The sequence below is a fragment of the Spermophilus citellus genome (genome assembly GCF_964194105.1).
Source record: "Spermophilus citellus genome assembly, chromosome: 3".
NCBI classification, from domain to species: Eukaryota; Metazoa; Chordata; class Mammalia; order Rodentia; family Sciuridae; genus Spermophilus; species Spermophilus citellus.
Window position 1 is genome coordinate 196664082 of NC_138184.1, and position 23478 is coordinate 196687559.

General features: G+C 38.3%; 1 protein-coding gene across 1 annotated transcript in view; it reads left to right on the plus strand.

The window, feature by feature from the left end:
- The window catches only part of COL28A1 (collagen type XXVIII alpha 1 chain), a 167454-nt gene that overhangs the window by 91879 nt on the left and 52097 nt on the right, over positions 1 to 23478 (plus strand). Inside the window, exons 26-27 of the mRNA XM_081286546.1 lie at positions 9741 to 9809; positions 12803 to 12871. Coding sequence (XP_081142672.1) covers positions 9741 to 9809; positions 12803 to 12871 — 138 coding nt within the window. The remainder of the gene's footprint in view (positions 1 to 9740; positions 9810 to 12802; positions 12872 to 23478) is intronic.

Here is a 23478-nt window from a genome sequence, read left to right on the forward strand (position 1 = left end):
CAGAATGACTCCATTCCAAACATAACTACAGAACCATTATCAAACCTAAAAAATTAATTCCTTATTATACCAAATATCGAGCATGCAATTTTTCCAGCTTATCTCAGAAATTTGTTATATTTATTTGTTTGAACTAGGATCCACTTGATGTCCCCACACTGCATTTGATTGAGCTGTCTCTGAAGTCTCTTGTAATCCTGGTTTGCTCCTCCCTCATTTTTTCCCTTGCATTGTCTTTGTGCATGTGTTATTTGTACTTGGGGATTTTGCTGATGGTATGTTGTGGTGTTGTTTAATGTGTTTCTCTGTCTTCTGTATACTTTTGCAAACCAGGAGATCTGAAGGCGGGCTCTGATCCCCGTCTAGTTTTTCTTGGCCAGGCTACACATAGGTGGAGCTGTATATTCTTCAGGAGGCACAAGGTGTCCAGCCATACCCTTTCTAATCTCTAAACCACATCCTGGAAGGTCAGAGGAGAGCAGGAACAAAGCAGAGAGAGAGAGAGCCATCCTGTTTGGGATGGGGTTGGACTGAAGAATTATTTTGGATAAAACATTTAATAATTCTAGGTAAAGTCTATTTAACGGCATTCACTCATGTTCTGTTTTGTTAGGGTGGGTCAGAATGCTTGGAAGAGAAAAGATCTGTCTCTTTTAGGAGATATCAAAGTCTGTGAATCAGCCAGGTGTCATTGGAGGCATCACACAGTGAACATACAGATACTGCCTTTAAAACATTTCAGAGCTACTCAAGAAAGAAGAGATCATAGACATATAGCTCCATGTTCTCACTTGGAGCTCTTGACCTGGGAATGACCATTTAAACAGGGAGGAACTTGAGAGTCCATAGGAGAGAAGTGTTAGAGAAACAATTAGTACCTGGAGCCTCATAAGAACCCAAGCACTGAGTGGAAGGGATGGAGATGGGAGACCAGAATCATTTGCCCCTTGGCAAAAGAGAAGTACATAATTATGAAAAAAGGGATTTAGACAATTAAGTCAATAATAAAGTGTGGTTTTAAAGTAACCCTCATTCTTTTGATTTAATCTAGAAGTATTTGGGAAAGGCAAAGAGCTTGGAAAATAGAGATGCAAAGTCTGGCTCTGATTCTCCTATTTTTTTTTTCTTTGTAACTTTATTGAGGCATATTTCACATTCTAGAGTAAATCTATAGTTTGTGCCTTACCACATTCTCTATCCATTTGCTAGCTAATGGTATTAGGTTGTTTCCAGTTTGGAGCTACTCTGAAAAATGCTGCTAAGATCATTCATTTGAAGGACTCTATATGGACATGTGTTTTTATTTTCCTTGGATATATGCCTAGAAGTGAGATTGCTGTATCATGTGGTAAATATATATTGAACTTTTAAAGAAATTGTCAAACTGCTCCCAAGGAGCTGTGCTAGCTCTTGTGAGGGTTTCTTCTTCTCCATATCATCTAGCCCAGCTTTTTAATAGTTATGCAGAACCGGGTAAACTTTGGTTTTCTCCTGAATAAAGCAGGGTAGCAAAGTGAGCTGCTCCAAGTGCCTACTCCATGCTAGACACAGTGATAGGAAAAGTCTCATGCCTTGTACCACGTCATAGATTTTATCTCCTCATATCTGATAAATTCACTGGGTTGGGTAGACTAATCATCATTGTAATCAGGGTTGTTGTGGATACTAACTAATATTAAATAACATACATGGACATGCCTAGCATAATTTCAGGCATAGAGAAGGTGATTAATGAAGAGGCTTTTATGTCTCTGCTTCTGTCCTTTGTTAGCATTTCAGGGAGACCCTAAGCACAGGGCCTGAACTACGTTTATTGGATCTCATCACTTTTCTGGTAATACTGGTAGTTTTCCCTAATGAAACTGCCACACCTTGGAGAAACAGAAAAGGCATAGAATTTACACTGTGGTCATAATCTCCCTAGGGCACAAATACCATAGAGCCAATCCCTAAGTCAAATAGCATAATTTTTGTTGCTTAAAACAGTATCAGGAACTAGTTCAGGCTGTGGTTATGTCTCCTAATGGCTGCTTTGTATTCTCGTGTGCTCTTTTGTCCTCTGTTCACAATAGCAGTAATTACTTTCCCAAAATCTAGAAAAGGGAGTTATGAAAAAAGTACATAATTAATGTTGCCAAGAAGTTAATTAACTTGATTGACTTAAAGTGAATCTTTATTAATTGCTTTAAATATTGTACAAATGGCAATAAGAAATGAAAAAAAAAGGGGGAACAGAGTGATAGTAACAAAAACTGCATGGTGTTGGCATAAAAACAGACATATAGACCCATGATACAGAATAGAAGACACAGAGATAAATCCACACATCTACAGGCATCTGATTCTTGACAAAGGTGCCAAAAACATACATTGGAGAAAAGGCAGCCTTTTAAAAAAATAATTGTTATATATGACAACAGAACGCATTACAATTCATATTACACATATAGAGCCCAATTTTTCATATCTCTGGTTGTACACAAAGTAGTGTCACATCCTGCATGTCTTCATACATGTACTTAGGGTAATGATGACCCTCACATTCCACCATCTTTCCTACCCTATTTCCCCTCCCATCCCCTCCCTCCTCTTTTCCCCTTCTCTGATTTAAGGATGAATCAGCATCCTTAAGTCAGACAAAAGTTTAACTGGGCATTTGGTTTTTTGGATTGGCTAATTTCACTTAGCATTATCTTCTCCAACTCCATCCATTTATCTGAAAATGCCATGATTTTATTCTCTTTTAATGCTGAATAATATTCCATTGTGTATATACACCACATTTTTTTTTATCCATTCATCTATTGAAGGGCATCTAGATTGGTTCCACAGTTTAGCTATTGTGAATTGTGCTGCTATAAACACTGATGTGGCTGTGTCCCTGTAGTATGCTGTTTTTAAATCCTTTGGGTATAGACCAAGGAGTGGGATAGGTAGGTCAAATGGTGGTTCCATTCCAAGTTTTTCAAGGATTCTCCATACTGCTTTCCATATTGGCTGCACCAATTTGCAGTCCCACCAGCAATGTATGAGTATGCCTTTTCCCCCACATCCTCACCAACACTTATTGTTGTTTGTATTCCTAATAGCTGTTATTCTGACAGGAATGAGATGAAATCTTAATTTTGATTTGCATTTCTCTAATTGCTAGAGATGTTGAACATTTTTTCATATATTTGTTGTTTGATTGTAAATCTTCTGAGAAGTGTCTGTTCAGTTCCTTGGCTCATTTATTGATTGGGTTATTTGTTTTTTTGGTGTTAAGATTTTTGAGTTCTTTATATACCCCAGAGATTAGTACTCTATCTGATGTACATGTAGTAACAATTGGCTCCCAAGATGTAGGCTCTCTGTTCACCTCATTAATTGTTTATTTTGCTAAGAAGAAGCTTTTTAGTTTGAATCCATCCCATTTTTTTATTCTTGATATTAATTCTTGTGCTATAGGAGTCTTATTAAGGAAGTTGGGGCCTAATATGACATGATGAAGATTTGAGCCTACTTTTTCCTATATTAGACATAGTTTCTCTGGTTTAATACTAGGTCTTTGATCCATTTTGAGTTGAGCTTTGTGCATGGTGAGAGATAGGGATTTAATTTCATTTTGTTGCATATGGATTTCCCAGCACCATTTGTTGAAGAGGCTATCTTTTCTCTAATGTATGTTTTTGGTGCCTTTGTGTAATATAAGATAACTATAATTATGTGGGTTAGTCTCTGTGTCCTCTATTCTGTACCATTGGTCCATCCATCTATTTTGGTGCCAATACCATGTTGTTTTTGTTACTATTGCTCTGTAGTATAGTTTAAGGTCTTGTATAGTAATGCCACCTGCTTGACTCTTCCTGCTAATAATTGCTTTAGCTATTCTGGGTCTCTTATTTTTCCAAATAAATTTCATGACTGCTTTTTCTAATTCTATGAGGAATGTCATTGGGATTTTGATTGGAGTTGCATTAAATCTGTATAGTGCTTTTGGTAGTATGGTCATTTTGACAATATTAGTTCTGCTTATCCAAGAACAAGGGAGATCTTTCCATCTTCTGACGTCTTCTTTAATTTCTTCCTTTACATTCTCTAGTTTTTGTTAAAGAGTTCTTTCACCTCTTTCATTAAGTTGATTCCCAAGTATTTTATTTTATTTTTGAGAGTATTGTAAATGGGGTAGTTTTCCGCATTTCCCTTTCAGAGGATTTGTCACTGATATATAGAAATGCCTTTGACTTATGAGTGTTGATTTTGTATCCTACTACTTTGCTGAATTCATTTACTAGTTCTCGAAGTTTTCTGGTGGAATTTTTTGGGTCTTCTATGTATAGAATCATATCATCAGCAAATAGTGCTAATTTGAGTTCTTCTTTACCTATCCATATCCCTTTAATTTCTTTTACCTGTCCAATTGTTCTGGCCAGTGTTTCAAGAACAATGTTAAATAAAAGTGGTGAAAGAGGGCATCCCTATCTTGTTCCAGTTTTTAGAGGGAATACTTTCAATTTTTCTCCATTTAGATTGATGTTAGCCTGGGGCTTAGCATAGATAACTTTTATAATGTTGAGATATGTTCCTGTTATCCCTAGTTTTTCGAACATGAAGGGGTGCTGTATTTTGTCAAATGCTTTTTCCGCATCTATTGACATGATTATATGGTTCTTATCTTTAAGTCTATTGATGTGATGAATTAAATTATTGATTTCTGTATGTTGAACCAACCTTGCATCCCTGGGAGGAACCACACTTGATAGTGGTGCACTATCTTTTTGGTATGTTTTGTATTCAATTTGCCAGAATTTAATTGAGAATTTTTTGCATCTATGTTCATTAGTGATATTGGTCTGATGTTTTCTTTCTTTGATGTGCCTTTGTTTTGGAATCAGGGTGATATTGGCTCATGGAAAGGGTTTGGAAGTGCTCCATTTTTCCATTTCCTGAAATAAATTGAAGAGTATTGGTATTAGTTCTTCTTTAAAGGTCTTTTAGAGCTCGGCTGTGTATCCATCCAGTCTTGGGTTTTTCTTGGTTGGTAGTCTTCTGATGGCATCTTCTATTTCATTGCTTGAAATTGATCTGTTTAAATCATGTAGAATATCCTGATTCAGTTTGGGCAAATCATATGACTCTAGTGATTTGTCGATGCGTTTGATATTCTCTATTTTATTGGAGTATAAGTTTTCAAAATAATTTGTAATTATCTTCTATATTTCTGTAGTCTCTGTTGTGATATTTCCTTTTTCATCAAGTATATTAGTGATTTGAGTTTTCTCTCTCCTTCTCTTCATTAGAATGGCTAAGGGGCTGTCAATTTTATTTATTTTTTCAAAGAACCAATTTTTTGCTTTGTCAGTTTTTTCAATTGTTTCTTTTGTTTCAAATTTCATTGATTTCAGCTCTGATTTTAATTATTTTTCTGTCTTCTGCTTTTGGTGTTGATTTGTTCTTCTTTTTCTAGTTTTTGAAATGTAATGTTAAGCCATTTATTTGTTGACTTTTTCTTCTTTTAAGGAATAAACTCCATGCAATGAACTTTCCTCTTAGAACTGCTTTCATAGTGTCCCAGTGGTTTCGATATGTTGCATCTGTGTTCTCATTCACCTCTAAAAATTTTTTCAGCTCCTCCTTGATGTCTTCTGCAACCTATTGTTCATTCAGTAGTGTATTATTTAGTCTTTAGGTGTTGAAGTAGCCTTTATTTTTATTTTTTCATTGATTTATAATTTCATTCCATTATGATATGATAGAATGCAGGGTAGTATCTCTACTTTTTTATATTTGCTAAGATTTGCTTTGTGGCATAATATATGGTCTATTTTAGAGAATTATCCATGTGCTACTGAGTAGAAAGTGTATTCACTTGTTGAAGGATGAAATATTCTATATATGTCATTTAAGTCTAAGTTATTGATTATATTATTGATTTTTATAGTTTTTTGTTCAGCTTTTGTTTGGAAGATCTATCCAGTGGTGAAAAAGGTGTGTTAAAGTCACCCAAAATTATTCTGTTGTGGTCTATTTGACTTTTGAACTTGAGAAGAGTTTGCTTGATGATGTTTGGAGCACATATATTTATAATTGTTAAGTCTTGTTAGTGTATGGTTCCCTTGAGCAGTATGTAGTGTCCTTTTTTATCCCTTTTGATTAACTTTAGGTTAAAGTCTACTTTATATAATATGAGGATGGAGACCTCTGCTTGCTTCCACAGCCCATGTGAGTGTTATGAGTTTTCCCAACCTTTCACCTTCAATCTGTGAATGTCTTTTCCTATGAGATGAGTCTTTTGGAGGAAGGATATTGTTGGGTCTTTTTAAAAATCCAATCTGTTAGTCTATGTCTTTTGATTGGTGAGTTATGCTATTAACATTCATTATTGAAACAGGATTTGTATTTCTAGACATTTTTGTTTATTTTTGGTATTGAACTTGGCTTGATTTCTCTTCTGAATAGTTTTTCCTTTAATGTAATACCTCCCTCTGCTGATTTTCATTGTTGTTTTTAAATTTCTTTTTATTTATTTATTTTTTTTAAAGAGAGAGTGAGAGAGGAGAGAGAGTGAGAGAATTTTTAATATTTATTTTTTAGTTCTCGGTGGACACAACATCTTTGTTGGTATGTGGTGCTGAGGATCGAACCCGGGCCGCACGCATGCCAGGCGAACGCGCTACCGCTTGAGCCACATCCCCAGCCCCTTAATTTCTTTTTAATGGAATATTTTGCTTAGAATGTTCTATAGTGCTGGCTTTCTAGTTGTAAATTCTTTTAACTTTTGTTTATCATGAAAGGTTTTTAGTTAATCATCAAATCTAAAACTTAGTTTTGCTGAATATAAGATTCTTGGTTGGCATCCATTTTCTTTCAGAGCTTGATATTTGTTGTTCCATGATCTCCTGGTTTTGAGGGTCTGGTTGAAAATCTGCTGAGATATAAATTGGTCTCCCCCTATATGTGATCCAATTCCTCTTGCAGCTTTTAAGATTCTATCCTTCTTCTGTATGCTAGGCATTTTCATTGTAATGTGCCTTGGTGTAGATATGTTGTAATTTTGTACATTTGGTGTCCTGTAAGCCTCTTGTATTTGGTTTTCCAATTCATTCTTCATGCTTTGGAAATTTTCTGATATTATCTCATTGAAGAGATTGTGCATTCCTTTGGTTTGAAACTCTATGCTTTTCTCTAGCCCAATAACTCTTAGATTTGGTTTTTCGATACTGTCCCATAATTCTTGGATGTTCCATTCATCATTTCTTACTTTGTTCACTGTGTGGTCAACTTTATTTTCCAGATTGTATACTTTGTCTTCATTATCTGACTTTCTTTCTTCCAAGTGAGCTTGTCTGTTGGTTATGCTTTCTATTGAGTTTTTTATTTGGTTTATTTTTTCCGTCATTTCAAGGATTTCTGGCTTTTTTTTCAGAGGCTATCTATTTCTTGTAGTCATCCTTTGCTACCTGTATTTGCTCTCTTATCTCTTTGTTGGAGTGTCCAATTTTTGTATTTGCTCATTTAGGTCATTTTTTAATTCGCAGATCATTTTGATTATGAACCTTCTGAACTCCTTCTCTAACATTTCATCAACTTCACTGTCCATGGTTCTGTTATTATAGTATCCTGGGTTTTTTTGGGGGGGCACTTTCCTACCTTGTTTTTTCATGTTGTCTATGTGTCTGCCTTTCTTGCAGTGTGGATCTGAGATATTACAGTTTCCACCCTATATCTTGTAGTATCTGTGCAGATTGTCTGTACCTCACCTTGATGTTGGGCTTCCAGACCTTGCTGGTGTCCCTCAATGTATGCTACTGTAACTAAATGTGGTGGCGGCAATAGCAGAGGTAGCTCCAGATAATAGTGGAGATGCCCCGAGATGGATCCAACACCTTACAGAGATGGGGCTGAAAGGGTGGGCCTTACACTGTCTTTGGGATGCCTGCTCTGAGATGCAGCTGTTTCTAGGCCCTGTCTGATGTCAAAAGGTAGGGGCAACTGTGTGGGGAAGGCTATGGCGATGTCTGCAGTGTCCCAAGATGGAAGTGGGTTAGGCTTGGGCTCCCAGGTGTGGGGGAGAGGGTGGCGGACTCAAACCTACCCTGGCCCTGGGTCTCCAATATATCAGTGTAGGTGGATCTGGGCCAGACCTGGGCTCTGGCAGTGGTCTGCTGATCAGAAGTCGTGGTTCTGTGCCAAAGCCTGAGCTCATATGGGTGTCTTCCAGTGGTGGGATGGACCCGGGCCTACTCTCAAAAGGCAGCCTTTTTTAACACATGGTGCTGGGAAAGCTGGTTATCCATATATAGAAAAATAAAAGTAGATTCTTATCTCTCACCCTGCACAAAAATCAACTCAAAATGGATCAAAGATCTAGGAATTAGACCAGAAACTATGTAACTCCTATAAGAAAATGTAGGGTGAACACTCCAGCATACAGGCACAGGCAATGACTTTCTCAATAGGACCCCTGAAGCTCAGTAAATAATGCCAAGAGTTAATAAATGAGGTAGCATCCAATTAAAAAGTTTTTGCACAGCAAAGGAAGCAATTAAAAATGTGAAGATGGAATCTACAGAATGTGAGAAAATTTTTGCTAGCTACTTTTCTGACAGAGGATTACTACCTAAAATACATAAAAAACTCAAAAAAATGCACATCACAAATCAAATAACCCAATGAATAATGGACAAATGAATTAAACACACACTTCTCAAAAGAAGAAATACAAATGGCCAACAAATATATGAGAAAATGCTTAACACCATTAGCAATTAGGAAAATACAAATCAAAACTATGCTGAGATTTCATCTCACTCCAGTCAGAATGGCAGTCATCAAGAATACAAATACAAATGCTAGAGAGGATATAGAGGAAAAGAAACAATTTTGTGTTGTTGGTGGAATTGTAAATTAGTACAACCACTATGGAAGTCAGTATGGAGTTTTCTGAAAAGACTAGGCATGGAATCACCATAACACAGCTATACCACTCCTCAACCTTTAACCTGAAGAATTGAAGTCATCATTCTATAGTGATACATGCATACCCATGTTTACAGCAGCACGATTCCACAATAGACAAACTATGGAATCAGCCTAGGTATCCATCAATGGACAATGGATGAAGAAAATGTGATATATATATATATATATATATATATATATATATATATATATATATATATATATATACATACACACACACACACACACACATGGAGTTTTATTCAGCCATAAAAAAGTGAAATTATGTCATTTGCAGGAAAACAGATGGAACTAGAGATCATTATGTTAAGAAAAAGAAGTCAAACTCAGAAGGTCAAGGGTCGTATGTTTCTTCTTATATGCAAAAGCTAGATAGGAAAAGGAAAAGAAAGATGGGGGTGGATGTCATGAAAATCAAAGGGAGATCAGTAAAGGAAAGGGACCAAAGGGAAAATGGGGGGATGTGTGCTAGGGAGTGATATTGACCAAGTTATATTATTATATTTTGTGCATGTATGACTGTGTAACAACAAATCCTATCAGTATGTACAACCATAATGCACTAATAAAAAATGTGGAACAAAAGAGAAATTAAACAAAAGGAGATAACACATAGAGTCAAAATAGGAAAGCAATTTAGGAGAAATGGGCTCAATATCTTAGAGAAACTCAGGTGTTTATAAAAATGTTTAAATATATTTTTGAAAATGCATATTTAACATGAGATATACCCTAAACATTTTTAAACCAATAACTTATCATTCATTTTGTCTTTTCAGGGAGAGCCTGGAGTTAGAGGCCCTCCGGGTCCTGTTGGGCCTCGGGGAATAGGAACCCAAGGGCCAAAGGTGAGTTCTCAGGTCTGTGCTCTATGTGAGAGTCAGATGCAGGTTGAGCATCCCTAAAAATCTAAAAAGCAAGAATATGAAGTGCTCCAACTTCCAAAACTTTTGAACACCAACAGGATAATTCAACACCTGACCTCATGTGATGTGAGGCAGTCAAAACCTCGGCCTAAAATTATGCCCAGCTGCCGCAGTCTGGCTGGGCACAATTCAGGAGCCACTTGTCAAAAGAAACTAACTTTATTTTTAGAACTACAAACGCCAAACAAAACAGCTCCTCAGGAAAAAACCCTCAGAGCCCAACTGCCACCACCGGCTTCCCACAAGCCTCTCACCCCCACACAACCCGCACCACCTCCCACAATCCTCCTGTTCTTGAGGCCGATTGGCTGGGTCGTGTGGGCGGAGCCAAAGAAGTCCCCCAATGAGCAGCTCCGTGGAGGATCCAATCAGCTAGATGTTGCTGGGGCCGTTGTGAGCCAATCATCAGCTGGCAGTCTGAAGGGCAGGGAAACAGCCCAATGAACATCACCGCAGAGGAGCCAATCAGCTAGATGTTGCTGGGGCTGCTGTGAGCCAATCATCAGCTGGCAGTCTGAAGGGCAGGGAAACAGCCCAATGAACATCACCGCAGAGGAGCCAATCAGCTAGATGTTGCTGGGGCTGCTGTGAGCCAATCATCAGCCGGCAGCTGGAAGTTTGCTGGCAGCTGGAAGTTTGCTGGCAGCTGGAAGTTTGCTGGGGCCCCTTTGGCTGTGGCTCTCAACACCCAGCTATATGTATAAAGTGCGAATGAAACATGAATGAGTTTTGTACTTATATTTGGATACCATACACAAAAGGTCTCAGTATATATATGTAAAAAGATCTGAAAAATTCCAAAATCTGAAACACTTCTGGTCCCAAGCATTTCAGATAAGGGATACCCACCCTGTACCTGTGCAGTCAGTGCCAAACAAGTGAACAGCAACTTCAGAGTAAGTGTTTGTGTTGGTGTTGACTTATTCTTTCCTTGATTACCCATAACAAGTCTTATTTTTTCACATCATATAAACTTTCAGTAAAGTGGACCATTTAAATTTATAAATCCACATGCTTCCTCAAAAGAAATTAGAAAGCGGCCTCCCGTAAGTAGTTGCCAAGAGCTCAGAATATTTCTAGGTTTCGTATAGGCTGTGCTGTCATCAAGAAGCATGTCTTTGCTTTGGCCAGAGGTGCTTCAGGTGGCCTTTCAGCAGGTCACTCAGGGGCTCATGTATCTACTGTGTCATATGCCATATTCGCTTGGGCAGAGCCTGGGTGCATGGATCTAGATTTATTGTCCCCATAGAAGGTGAGAACTTCCTTTGTCCCCTTTGCCTATTTTTATGTCTCCTTCTTTTTTTCCTCCAGTTTTATGATTATTCATCCTTTTATTCTTTTAATCCAGTATTTCTCAGTGAGGGAGATTTTGTCCTTCCCCCTGACCTCCAGAAGGACATTCTGGGCTGTCATAGCTTAGGGTGCTACTAGAATTTAGTGGGTAGGGCCCAGGAACACTGCTAAATATTCTACAATGAACAGGGTGGCTTTTATAATAATCATCTGATTCAAAATGTCAATAGTGCTGAGTTTGGAAAACTGTTTTGTTTATTCATTTATTTAGGAAATATTTTTGATTTGTTCAAAAAATGAGGTAAGAAGTATCAGACATGTTCATAGGGAAAATAGGTATGAATGAACTGTCATCATAGATTCAAATTTCAAATAGATGTATGCACATCCAAAATACACAGAGTGAATCTGAACCCCATGATCAGAAGAAAAGACTTCCTGAGTCAAAGATTTTACTGAGAATCCCAGAATTACCAGGATTGCAATTTATCCCTTATTTGTCCATGTGGCAGCAAGCTATTTTTGAGCCCTAATAGATCACTTTATATATAAAGATCCCCTACCATCCCCCACCCCCAGATGTTAAAAATCATTATCTCACTGGGTGATGAGAGTATGGATCCACTTATCTTCTTATTGTCATCTTCATTTCTGGTTTTAAATAGTTTTGCAATGAGGAAGTAATCAAATAAAATAAATGTAATGTAATAAATGTAAAATAAATGTAATAAATGGTAATGTATATTAACCCACAATTTCTCAGAGTTTGTTCTATTCAATGTTACTATAGGAGCTTCTGAGATAAACAAAGATAATCCCTATTAGGTGACTTCTTTGAACCTTTCATATATGTGCCATATAACAACCTTTCGTTCCAGACCATACTGCACATATGAGGGTAGGTGTAATGCCTAGTGATGTCATAGCCATCTTAGTTTGTATAAGTACATTGTGATGTTTGTACAAGAAACAGTCACTATGCATTTGTCAGATTATATCCCCATCCTTAAGGGCTGCATGACTGTATTAATGGGCACTGGAGATTTCCATGTGGAGGCACATAGTGTTTTCGAATCTGACTCCACCATTAAAGTCTTTCCTCAATAAACATGGGGTCATCTTATGAATACACCCTGGGAAATGCTGCACTTACTTATGTATCATGTTTTCATAGAAAGTTGAATATGGGCCCACATCAACATTCACTAAACCTTTAGCAGCAATCTCAGCAATCTCGGCAACATTCACTAAATCTTTAGCGCCATATTGAAGCAGAATAACATGTTACAGGTCCCACAGAATCCTGCATCAGTGGTTGTCAGATTTGGTGTGGGGCAGAGGAGCCAAGCAGGGCCTCTCCTTCTGTCTACTCCTATCAGCTCTGCCTTTACCTCTTTATTTATATTTGGATTACATGTAAGATTTTGTTTGCAAACCATTTGAGTAGCCTAAAAATATTTAGAACAACACTGCTTTAAATAAAATATAAAATAGCTTATGGACAGCAAGAAGCTCCTAATTAGGCTAAAGAAAGAATTGAAGCTGAGAGCAGTAATATTTACATTTTTTTCTCCCTCAATCTTCTTACACTTTATTTTCAATTTCTCTCCATTTTCTCACAGGGTGATATTGGGCAGAAAGGTTTGCCTGGCCCCCCTGGTCCCCCTGGCTATGGATCACAAGGAATTAAAGTAAGTGAATGTGATTGTGCTGGAATCCTTGCTCAACTCCACAGGGCGATGAGGAGAAGAGGCTGTGGATAATGCAAAATATAGCTATTATGAAATGGATTTAATGCAAGGTTAGCAGTTAAAATTGCATCTAGTATTTAGAGAGATCATCCAGAAGTGTAGAAATGGTATAAGCACAATAGTTTCATGGAGGCTTAACATTATCAAATTGGTTGGTGGAAAATTCTGGTGGTTTCTTCTTTGTGGTTTCTGAGCTGAATGGAGACTTCATGCCAGCTCTGTGTTCCCTAGTTCTCTCACCTTCCTGACCTGTAAGCTTCCTTTCCTGGTTGGGCACTTCCCAGTCTTAGCTGTGAATGGAATCACATGGGGGAGCTTTCTGAATAGTATTGATATCCTACCCTAGGAGACTAAAATCTGAATCTCTGGGGGGCTAGCTATTGAGTACTGTTCTTTGTTTGCTTGTTTGCAGTACTGGGGATTGAACTCAGGGTCTCCTGCATACTAGGCAAGCACCTCAGCACTGAACTACATCCCCAGTCCTTTTCTAAATTTTATTTTGAGACAGGGTCTTTCTGTGTTGTCCAGTCTGGAGTCAAACTTATAATCCTCCTGCCTTGGCCTCCTGAGTAACTGGATGGCACATGTGGGCCACTGTACCAGGCTGGCTGCTGTGGTTTTAAAACTCTCTGGGTGATCCTCCTGAGTAGCCTGGGTGAGAATTAGTGCACTGATGGCCTGAGTCTTTGTTACTGGGATTCATGGTATTTGTATTCTGCTTTATTTCTACTCAGCAACAATAAGGCAATCTAGAAAGGGGGTATTGCTAGGGTGTCCCATGTCTCAGTAGACAGTTTGATATCTACATGTTACTAGATAATTTCAAACAATTCCCTTCCTTCTTCTAACATATTGGTTTTGTTTTTTAACCATCCCATTCCCTGCAATAAATTGGCTTTTATTTATTAACATGCAAAAACTTTGCGAGTGGGCAATTGAGAATTGATAATTGATATTGACTCTAAAAAAAGTGGAAACATTCAAAACAGACTCTTCCAAGTAGCAGAACTTCTTAGTAAGTAGGAGACAGCAGGGGCCTAAGATAATAAATGTGAAAATCCTGTGATGGAATTAAACCACCTACTCCTGTGTAGAGAGAGTGAGCTAAATCAAGAGCAAAACTCACTGAATCTGTGTTAAATCTTACAATTCATCACACAACATCTAGGGTTTCCATGGCAGGTCTTTTAAATAACAGTTGTTCATCTGTCAGACTAAGTATCTAAGCAAACAGCAGGCCGCATGTTGTTGATAGCACATAAGCGCCGGAAAATAAAGCAAAAACTCTGTTTCCTATAAACAATATCACTCTCATACTTAATCCTTAAATTCTACAGTTAAAAGAGGTTAACACCCTACATAATGTTTTGTATGAATTTTTGTAGAAAACAAACGTGTGTTAGAGCCCTGAGCTTGTTACCAACACAAGCCCAGCTCACATTGTGCTCGGAGTTCATGTACCTTTCTACTTCTTTAAATCTGGTGGTAATTTTTTCCCTTCTATTTTCAGGGAACACTTTTATTATTTTTTTATTTTTTAATTCGCATTGAAGCACCTTGGGTTGCATTAAGTCAGTCTTCACCAACCATGACTCATTTGGCTGGGGGCCTTTCTTATGCCCTCCAGGTTATGCCATATTCAAATCCATCCTGAGTGAAACTAGGTCATGAAGCCCAGCATCATAAGGAAAGAAGCAAAGTCAAAACTGCCACATCACATATTCAGAGATGAGAAGCTTTCTCTCCACGTAGGGCTGTGACCTGATGCTACTTGACCGAGGCTGACTCATAAAACCTTTCAAGACCTGTTGGATTGCCTGGTGCTGGCTGGCAGCAGGCAGAAGTATTTCCCTCAGGACACCTACCTCATCTCCTGACCCTTGGTTATACCATCACCGCCAAAGGGAGGGAACTGGAAAACAGTTGGCGGCATTGCTCTGAGTCATGTTGAGACTACATAATCAGTGAAATTTCATTCCTTACAATTGTTTGTTGATGTATTTCCCACAACTTTCCAAAGGCCTTTTGAATCAGAGAGACTTGGTCCTGCTTTTATTCTGCTTAGCAGGCTTTGATGGGAGCCTTTGTTGCTGCTAAGCTTTAACATTGGCCTGAACTACACTCTGTCTCTCTGGGCCTTCTGAGCCTTGGGGACAGTAGGGGCCAGTGCTCAATCACGGAAGTGATCAGCTTTAGCATGCACCTGACTTCGTTGCTGGAATATTGTTTCTTTAGTTCCAGCATTGCACCCACCCAGCCAACTGACTGAATACCATCTGTGTTAGGCAGGTAGGCTAAGTGCTGACATAAAAGGGTGAGTGAAAAGACATGAACTTAGTCTTTGTGGAATTTACAGTCAGAAGATAATCAATCTTGCCATTGCAGAGAGAATGGAGGGCAACACAGTGTGATGAGTGGAGGTCACAGGGAAAGAACCAATGTCAAAACTCTCACATCACATACAGAGATGAATAAGCTTTCTCTCCACTAATCAGGGTCCCTACAAGATCCTAGAGACCACAATAATAATTTTGATCTTAACCTTAAAAACAATTAAAAGTCAGAGAAGGATCAAGTGATCCATTCAGAAATGACTGACACTGGTTACCATCTGTGGAAGGGATGGACATGACTAGAAGGAATGGGGGGATGGAGGGGATTCCCTTCCTATGCCCTTTCCAATTCATTTGATTCTTTATGTGGAAGAGTGTATTCTTTTGGGATATTTTTCCTCCTGCCTTCCCTGAGATTCTGGGACCATGCAGGTGGCTACTGTGCTAACCTTGGGTACTATGACGGCATTCCAGTGTTCCCTGTAGTCCCTCCTGAGGCCTAGCTGGCTCTGCATAGCAGAGGACTCCAGCTCCTTGAGGGCCTTAGTGCTTTTCCCCAACCACGAATGTCTGCTGATTAAATGAATGAGTATGGGGATGTGGTCTTTGATCCCCAAATGGCCTTGGCTTTTCAGGTCTGTAGTCTGGGTGAGGAGGTTATATAATGCCACCATCTTGTATCATTGTGAGCCTCCGGTATCAACCACTGCCTTAGAGATAGACACTGGATATGTTAATCATCCCATAGATTTTTGGGAGGGAGAAGGGATGGCATTGTGTCTTGAGGGATTCCTTGATATGCCCACGGAGCTCTTGTGAGGCCAGGAGGGATGTCATAAGACAGTGGGACATTTAGCCAAGTATGGGCCACCAAGGTTGCTGTTCTCCAGTTCTTCAGTTTCCTTTTCTTCATCTATTCAAGTCAGTTTCAGTGTTCTCTCAGCCCAGACATTCATTCCCCTAGTATTAAGTAAGGATCAGGAGGTCCTTTCATAAATAAGTTTTCTGATACCCCTCCTTGACTTTAAAGCATTTCTCGGTTGGATTTGTGGACTGGTTTCTATTATTTTTTTTTTTTTAAAGAGAGAGTGAGAGAGGAGAGAGAGAGAGAGAGAGAGAGAGAGAGAGAGAATTTTTTTAATATTTATTTTTTTTTTTAGTTCTCGGCGGACACAACATCTTTGTTGGTATGTGGTGCTGAGGATCGAACCTGGGCCGCACGCATGCCAGGCGAGCGCGCTACCGCTTGAGCCACATCCCCAACCCCTGGTTTCTATTATAACTCTTCTTATTCTTGAATTCTTCATTCATTGAAAGTATTACCTTCTATATAACCAGTTTCAGTTCTTCCTTCAAGCGTGAGTGTTACTTATCCAACCCTGGGGCATTGATGGTACTTGCCACATCATTAGTCTGGGGCAGAGGATGGGTTGACTATTTTAGGCCTGGACAGTTTATTATCAGTGTGTAAAAGTCTTCTCCTTGACAAGCTAGGGAATCTGGTCAACCCTGTCTAACAGAAACCCTAATGTCTCCAAAACAGACACATAGTCATGATTTCAGTGGTGAAATTGTTCCAGAGCTGGCAGACCAAACTCCAGATCAGCTGGACCCATAAATGTAAGGCAATTTAGATTGATATGACCTCTGTCTTGTATCTGCATTCTGACCTCCATGGTGAAAGAGTCTTAGAGCTGCTCAGACCTTGGTTGGATTCTTTCGAGCTGTATAACCTTGGATAAATCATTTATTTTTGTTCAACCTCATCTTTCTTACTTTTAAAACAGGAGAAGGGAGGCCTCATTTACAAGATGCTGTGAAGATAAAATTGTATCAAATGTTGAGTATACTCAGTGGTTGTTACTCAACAACATGGGCTATGGAGTTAACAGATTTGAATCATGACTCTTCCACTTTCTGAGTACTACATCTCTGCCTCAGTTTCCACATTGATTAACAGAAGATAATAATACTAGTATCTTCTAAAGTTGTTGTGAGGCACAATAAAAATCAAATAAGATAGTATACATAATAACTTAACCTATAGTTATGTATGTAGTAAATCTTTGCAGTTATTCACATAATTATCTCTTCCTGCTTTCTTTCCCTTTCTACTAGTTCTTGGAATTTGCTAAGAGCAAGGTTTAGGATTCTAACATTCACGAGATTTAATATTATTAAACACAATATACTGGTTGCATTAGCTAGTGTTGTCCTGACTCCAGTGCCACATAACCCCCAAAATATATAATGACTCACATAACAGTCCACCATGGGTTCCTGGTTGATGGGCAGTTTTCTTCTACACAGAATTTCATGGAACCTTGTCTTTCATTTCTCGCTCCTCCCTTAGCTGGGCCTCTTTACTATTTACACCCTGCAGATAGAAAAAGCATGTGTGAAAGGGGCACAACTACTTCTTAAAAGTCTTGACCAGGAGGAGGCACACATCCATTCAATTTTATTGCATGGCTGCATGGCCATAGTTAATTGCAAGGGATCTTGGGAAAGGTAATCTATGTGCCCAGGATGAAAAGGAATCACCAGTTTGGTAAAGAGCTGGAAATTGCTGCCACACATAATTGAACCCATTTCTAGAAAAGATGGAAAATATAAAGTTATTTGTTGCTTGGAAGTATGTTGGTGCTTCTAGAAGAGAACAGAAAACACAGGTGGTCTCCAAGGCAGCTTCAGCACACTCTCTCATTCTCCTGATACTGTGGGAAACAGACACCGGAGCTTCTACAGACTGAGTTCAGTCCTACCGTTTCTTTTATCCTATTCTATAAAAGAGAATCCTAGATCCTTGATCATCTTATTTCAAGCATCATCAGAGCACCTGATGAATTAGAACTTGTCCGAGGAGGCAGACTGAGTGCCAGCCAAAGAGCTGGTGGAGGCTGGAGGTTGGTAGGACCAGGAAACGAAGAGAAAATACTCATCCATGTCAGTGGCAAAGCCTTGGACAGAGGAGGTGGGACGCCTGACATCTGGGAGGAGAGCTGGACTCATAGGATGGGAAGAGATGGCAGACCTCAGGGAGGGCATAAAGATGGAATGAGGAACACAGTGTTGACGTCAACAGACAAGGCCAGCACTCAGGCTCCTGTGGGGAGTCGGGGAATTGTTGGAGACCTTGGGGATTACTTGGGAGGTCAGTAGCCTTGAAGCCAGCAGGAGTGTTGTGGTGGATGGGTCAGCCCAGTTCACAGAGCCTAACCTGGAGAAAGCCTAAAAGTGGCTTCTCCTACCAAAGCTCTCTGATTCAGAAATTTTGGATGGAACCCAGACTCTGTAAGATTCTTTACTCACTGTTCAAGATTCATGTAATTTCCTAGGTAGGTTTCTTTTGGTTATCTCACTTGTGCTGAAATATCTGTTTATGTTCATCCCAAGCTCTTTATTGATGAAATCAAGTATTTTTGCTCATTCTGGTGTCCCTTCACCAAAAAGGCTGTTTCAAAAAATGTCAGGAATCTGTAGTGGAAACTTCAAGAGTCCACCTGCCAGCCTCCTGTTTGGCTCCTATCTGTGACCTGATTGCTTTGAATGTGTTTCCAGAATCCATTTGACTAGATTTGTGGTTAGAATGGATCTATTATAGTACAGAAAATTGCCACCCTTAGAGGACAAAGAGAAATGGTTTATTCATTGAAAAAACTGATATAAGGGGAAGAAAAGAATTTCACTTATAAAAAGCCAGGGGTAGATTTGATATGTACAGAGTTGCAAATACCTCAAATACCTGCAGAGAGGTTAAGAACTATTTTTTTTTAGTCTCTAAACTCATAAACCACCATAGATGGTGTTAATATTAGTTGGGGAGAAACATGTATACAGACACATACATTAAATTTGGACTCTTTCTTGTTTGAACTTGGAGTTATTTCCTCCTCTTTTGACTACAAATGAATAACAGCATAAAAAAAAACAGAAAATAAAGCCAGCCTTGGTAATAATATGATCACTGCATTCTATTTGCATATACTTCAGAAATTAAATAGAAATGATAAGCAACGTAGTTAACAGCATAGTAAAGACGATGTGGATGTGCTTATGCTAAAACCATCTTTGAATTAACTTCTGATACTTATCCTTTATTGTAACTTTCAAAACCCACACAAAACACAACAATTCTACATAAAAATAAAAGTCGAAACCCAGAAAGCGGTTGGACTTATAGTGGTTTGGTGTTTTGAGCCTATACCTGCCCCAAACTGATACTGGTATGGGAGACTGGCTACAAGACGATCCTGGTTATAAATGTCCATAAATGTTTCTTATGCTCTCTAAATCCCATGCACTGTGTGAAGGCATCCCCGTGTTTTTATACATTAAATTTTAATGTATAAACTGAATACAATTATATGGATTATAAAGCAATCCCCAAAAAGCTGAGTGTGCAGTATTCGGAGGTGTCCAGGTGGCTCACATCAGGGAACGTTGGTGTTATTCAGTGGGACTGGCCTGAGACCAAGAGTATTTCCCACTTGCAGGTTCAAACTTGCATTCTCCTTCTGGGCAAAGTTGTTTTTATTCCTTGAAGCCAGTGAGGGAAAAAGATGCTTCTTCCCCCTCCCCTCTTCTTCCCCATCTTTTCCCCTTCATTTTCTTTCTTTCTACTTCCTGCATTGGGGGATAGAGTAGCATGTGCTCCTCTTTCAATCTCATTATTAAAGTTTTCCTTTTTAATAGCCAATTCCTCAAATCAGAATTGGAATGAAATCTTGAGACTTTGAACTTAGCCAGACTTGAATCATCATTATTAACAGCTTATCCTTTAAGCTGTTTACTGTGAATAAGGACCTGTGCAAAGACCAGTAGCCATAACAGATTTGCTGAGCTTCTATAACACTCCTTACATTGTTATGACCTAAAAGGAAAAACAATCTTGAAATCATTTTTTTTCCACCAAAGTTAATATGGTTCCCTACACCAGGCTTTGTTGTGGTTTCCCAACTCCAAAGGAAAAGTTGAAACAACTACTGACTTAGGAAGAAGACATTATTGTCCAATGCCATGTGCTGATGCTGAATATTTTAAAAAGAGATTGGAAATGTCACCAAAAGCTAGAAAATCATATGAAATATTTCACTTGAGTCCTTATATATCAAAGCTACTCATCATGCTATAATAGCACATTATTTAAATTACAATCATTTGGTTTAAACTGCTCTTTCCTTTCCCTCTCCTTCCTCTCTCCTGTCCTCCTATCCGTCCACTATCTGTCTAATATATAAAGGTAGGGACACACCATATATATACTTATTCCTTTACATTCTTGTAACAGCATCCATATAAAACTCAGTTGAATAAAAGACATGATTAGCTAAGCAACTCAGTGAGACCCTGTCTCTAAATAAAATACAAAATAGGGCTAGGGATGTGGCTCAGTGGTTGAGTGCACCTGAGTTCAATTCCTGGTAACCACCTACACCCCCCCCCCCGCCCCCCGCAAAAGAGACATGGATAAATTAGGTGCTGTTACTGTCTCTATACTCCCTGAATTTCTGTATAAAAATTTATAAAATGCTTTTAATTTTTAACCACCATAAATAATTGTTCAGAAATAATTTTCTAGTATATATTTTCACCCTTTTTCTTTCAAAGTTTAGAGCTCCTAGAAAGAACAAGGACCTTCTTATGCTATCTAATCCATACGTTATTTTATTCAAGGCTCACCATCCTGTGAGGTAGGAAGCCAAACCACAAAGATGTTAAGTAAGACCTCGAGGTCTGAGTGACCTAGGAAGCCAAGGTAACCCAGAGCTACTGTTTCTCCAAGCTCTCTGAATTACCAGGTAATGGGAGCAATCAAGTCAGGGCAGGTTTCAGAGAGAGGAAACATAAATTTGAGCCTTTGAAAAGGAAATGCCACTCAAAATTTTAATCTGCATCTTAAAATTAAAAATTGACACTTCAAGATGTGACATATATGTGATGTCTCCCCCACCCCAACAATGTAAATTAAAAAAAAATTTCCCTCGACAATCTAAATTTTTTTTTATAAAAAGCAATTATTTTTCTGCGAATGCAGTCCCATCAGAATTTAAGGATTGGAGTTAGTGACCTTTTGATTTTTTTGCTAGATTTACTGAAGTCTCAGTGGGATCTGGCTGGATCTGTCGCTGCCTCATGTGAAGCTGTAGCAACTGCTGCAATGTCACACATTTCAAAGGCTTATGGAGTCCCCTCCCAGTTAGCTTGTGGAAGGGTGGACTCCTTTGTAGACAAGCTTCTGTGACAGATCTCTAAGGAGTCTGCAATCCACGCTGGTTTTTATAAACACATGAAGAACATTATGACTGTTGGCTTTTACTGTTAGCACCTTTCTTTATCCAGTTGCAGAATATGACTTGTCATTTTGAATATAAGAAGTGAGAGAAAGTAAAATAAGTTACCTGTTCAGGGTCAGAGAATCCCCAACAAAAGAAAGATTATGAAGTTTTATGAGTATTTATGACTTAAACTGGCAAGCCATAAAGACAGCTCCATAATAATCTTTCCTTCATCTTATAAAAAATTCTTCAACAGCCATTCTTTAGGACTGCTTTTCACATCCTAGTGGGAATCATGGGCCTAAGGGCAATACCAGAACAGATGTCCACCTTGCCCTAAGGATATCCAAAGAGAAGACCAGAGCTCTGAATGAGGAGAAACAGAGGCAGAAAAATATTCCACTTCTGAGATAGAGGGGATTTGAAAGAAAAGGAGAAAGATAAATTTTTTGAAAATCTATATATAAACATTTAATATATATGCATTTTGTATATATACATATATATATACATATATGTGTGTATACATATTAAAATAAAATATATTGAACAAATATTTATTAAGTGCCTACTATTTTGCATTCCGACATCCTAGATGTTAGGGAACTTGAGACAGATAAAAGAAACCAAGTTTAAATATATGTATACACACACACACACACACACACACATATATATGTACATACATATATACACAATAAATATATTTTTAAAAATATTTTTCTAGCTTAGATGGTCACAATACCTTTATTTTGCTTATTTATTTTTATGTGGTGCTGACGATCGAACCCAGTTCCTCACATGTTCGAGGCAAGCGTTCTACTGCTGAGCCACAACCCCAGCCCACACAATACATATTTTTTTAAAGTGGGATTAAACCCAGGGGCACTCTATCACAGAGCTACATCCCCAGTCCTTTTTATTGTTTTAAGACAGGGTCTTGCTAAATTTCCAAGTTCAGCCTTGAACTTGTGATTCTCTCATCTCAGTCTCTTGAATTGCTGGGAGTACAGGCATGTGCTGCCACACCTGGTACAAGTTTATTTTTGATTGTTGCATTTTTTTTTACCACACTATCTTACCTCTACTCCATTCTCCTTTGTTCTATCATCTTGTTTTATGGTTTCATAGTACTTTTATTATGTGAAAACATTTGTCTTTATTTAGTTGGTTAATTATCTGCTGTCTTCTGATTAAAAGAAACTATAAGAACAATGACTTTGTTTCTTTCATCTGTCTCTAATTCCCTCACACCTAGAAGGATGTCTGCAATATAGTAGGCACTTAGTAAATATTTGTTTAGTGAATGAACAAAGTAATGAATATGTGAATGGAAATATGGAGGTTACGGGACAGGTGATGACAGAACTTCCCTGTAACCATGCTCTTTGACCCACAAAAAAGATTTATTCATGTACACTATTCAATAACTATTGAATTCTATCAGTAGAGAGAGCCCTAAACTTGTGAAATGATTAATTCTTTTCTAGACTCTAGTTTTTCATACAATGGGGTTACTTGACTCTTTGGTAGACCTGATTGGCCTAACAGGTAAATATTTACTTAGAAGAATTGGATTTGGCTTTTTGTATGTGTGTCTTTGTAATCAAATTATCTATTGCTAAAATAGGATGAAAAAACAAACAATATACTTGTCTGACGGAAATAAACCTGAGGGTATTGTGTGTAGTGGTTCCTTTATATGTCCAGTGCATTCTGCTCAGTGATAGGGTATGTATTTAGTAAGTTCTTGATTGGTCCTACTTTTAATATAGGTCCTACTTTTAATATAGGTCTAACTCATATTGTCTTAATTAAAGATAGAGGAACCTTAATATATCATTGCCTGTCACTAGATCAGCCAATAATTATGCAATGTTATTACGTTTCCCATGATTCTCTTAGGTTAATAAATTAAAAATAAATGAGACATCTG